The sequence below is a fragment of the Schistocerca americana genome, chromosome 1, assembly GCF_021461395.2.
Source record: "Schistocerca americana isolate TAMUIC-IGC-003095 chromosome 1, iqSchAmer2.1, whole genome shotgun sequence".
Classification (NCBI taxonomy): Eukaryota; Metazoa; Arthropoda; class Insecta; order Orthoptera; family Acrididae; genus Schistocerca; species Schistocerca americana.
The window spans coordinates 151,203,596-151,205,401 of NC_060119.1; the positions used below are offsets into that span (position 1 = coordinate 151,203,596).

At 46.3% G+C, this 1,806-nt stretch overlaps 1 protein-coding gene across 1 annotated transcript; it reads left to right on the plus strand.

Moving 5' to 3' along the window:
- Nucleotides 1–394: 394 nt before the first annotated feature.
- On the plus strand, nucleotides 395–967 carry LOC124609912 (gustatory receptor 23a-like). Its single transcript, XM_047140116.1, has one exon. The coding sequence runs from the start codon at nucleotides 395–397 to the stop codon at nucleotides 965–967; it is 573 nt and encodes a 190-aa protein (XP_046996072.1).
- Nucleotides 968–1,806: the final 839 nt, after the last annotated feature.

The following is a 1,806-nucleotide window of genomic DNA, read 5'->3' on the forward strand; positions in this document are numbered from 1 at the left end:
TATAATCATAATAGATGAGCATTCCCCTATGACAGTGCATTTTGTAATTGTGTTATCTGTTTTACTGTCGATGTTGGAACCAGCTACAATCTTATGTAGATCTCTGTCTACTGGACAAGGTAACGTTAGCAGTATCACGGACCTGGTGCAAAAGGTAGATGCGCTGCTCGCCATGCGAGATCACACTTACAGAAAGGAAATATATCGCAAAACTCGCCAAAGTGCAATTTTCCTTTCCATTACAGTGCTTGTTTTGGTTGTCATACGAGTTAGCTTACTAGCAACCTATTTCTTGAGACGTAGGCCAATAGGTACTATCACCCTGTGCCTTCAAGGATTTATCACGCTCTGGCGAGTTCAGTTCTTCGCCGTTGTGCTGGTACTCCGACACAGGATGGGCATCGTCTGTGGACAGTTGCTGAGGAGTACCCGGCCGCCGGCGGGCAGCGAGGAAGAACTGGAGGAGCTGGCGACGCGCGCAGGACAGCCGGGGGTGGCGGGGGCGGTGGGGGCGGAGGTGAGGCGGCTGCAGCGCGCCAGGTTGGCTCTTCACCGCTGCGCTCGCCTCTGCGGTCTCCACTTCGGACCCGCACTGCTGCTGGCCATCCTGGGAGATTTCGTCGAGATGACTTGCTGTGCCTATTGGCTTATAATCCTGGCTCAAGAAACAGACAAGAGAGCGGAAATACTCGTGAAGTTATTTGCACTTACTAACGTCCTGTTACGCCAGCTGGTGGTCTGCTGGGTGTGTTCCTCGGCGGCTGACCGCGCCGACAGGGCTGGTCTGCTCCTGTCGAGGCTGCAGCCGCTCCTGCGTCCCGGGCCAGCAGTCGATGTTCTGCGACTTCCAATGGACAGACTACGTGTTTCCGCTATGGGTTTTTGTGACATCGACCTTCATGTCTTCACAGCCACGGTTAGTGCAGCAGTCACTTATCTCGTGATACTTGTACAATTCCATAAGTGAAGTACTACATAATGATGCTTGGAAGGACGTCTCTCCTTGTAACAGTGCAATGTACGGAAGCTATCATTGCTGGAAACATCATCTTGCAAACTCAAAGTTTGTGTCATAGTACCTAATAGCCGCATGGTAAGTGCAGGTTCTTATTCAGTTACTCGTAGTGTTTGTTTTATCCATAGGACTGAGAGACATGTGCTTCTAATGAAACAAATAGCAATAAAGCTGTTCTGAAAAATTTTATGGTGAACGTGTGTAATTATTTTGTTTCTACCTACAGCCTGCATGGAAAATGGAACTCTAAAATGGTTCCTTCATATCAGGTGACATAAATAATAGAGCAGATCCTCCAGCACCGAATTGGGTTACTGCTCCAAAGCATGAGGATGTATTAGGGCTCCAGCATAAGCTATTATTTTAATATGATATTTCCATCATATGTTACTTTTAAAATTTTCTTTCCTACGTAGTACCTGAAGCAGGTGATATCATGCCCCACGTTTACAGCACGCACATAACATATAGGACACCTCCTGCTTCTCCATGACCTTAAACCACCGGCAGAACAATGTCAATACAGTTTTTGCTACACTAACACACTCCATCATGCACAAGAAGCTGTATTAAATTTCTTTCTTTTCTGTGATCACCTCTGATAAAGAAAAATGGCGAATCATAACATGTTAATGGTTTGCCAAAAATCCATCAATATTCGCCACAAAGTTGACACACTCCTCACACGTACCTTGATGACAAGTAAATAAGAACCACACATTATACTGCCACTGCTACACAAACAAACGTAGCAGCTTACGAGCATTCAGAATGTATTGACACTTCATGCC

What these genes read in the sequence shown, in the direction of transcription:
- LOC124609912 (XM_047140116.1), top strand. Translation starts at nt 395, where the DNA reads ATGGGCATCGTCTGTGGACAGTTGCTGAGGAGTACCCGGCCGCCGGCG.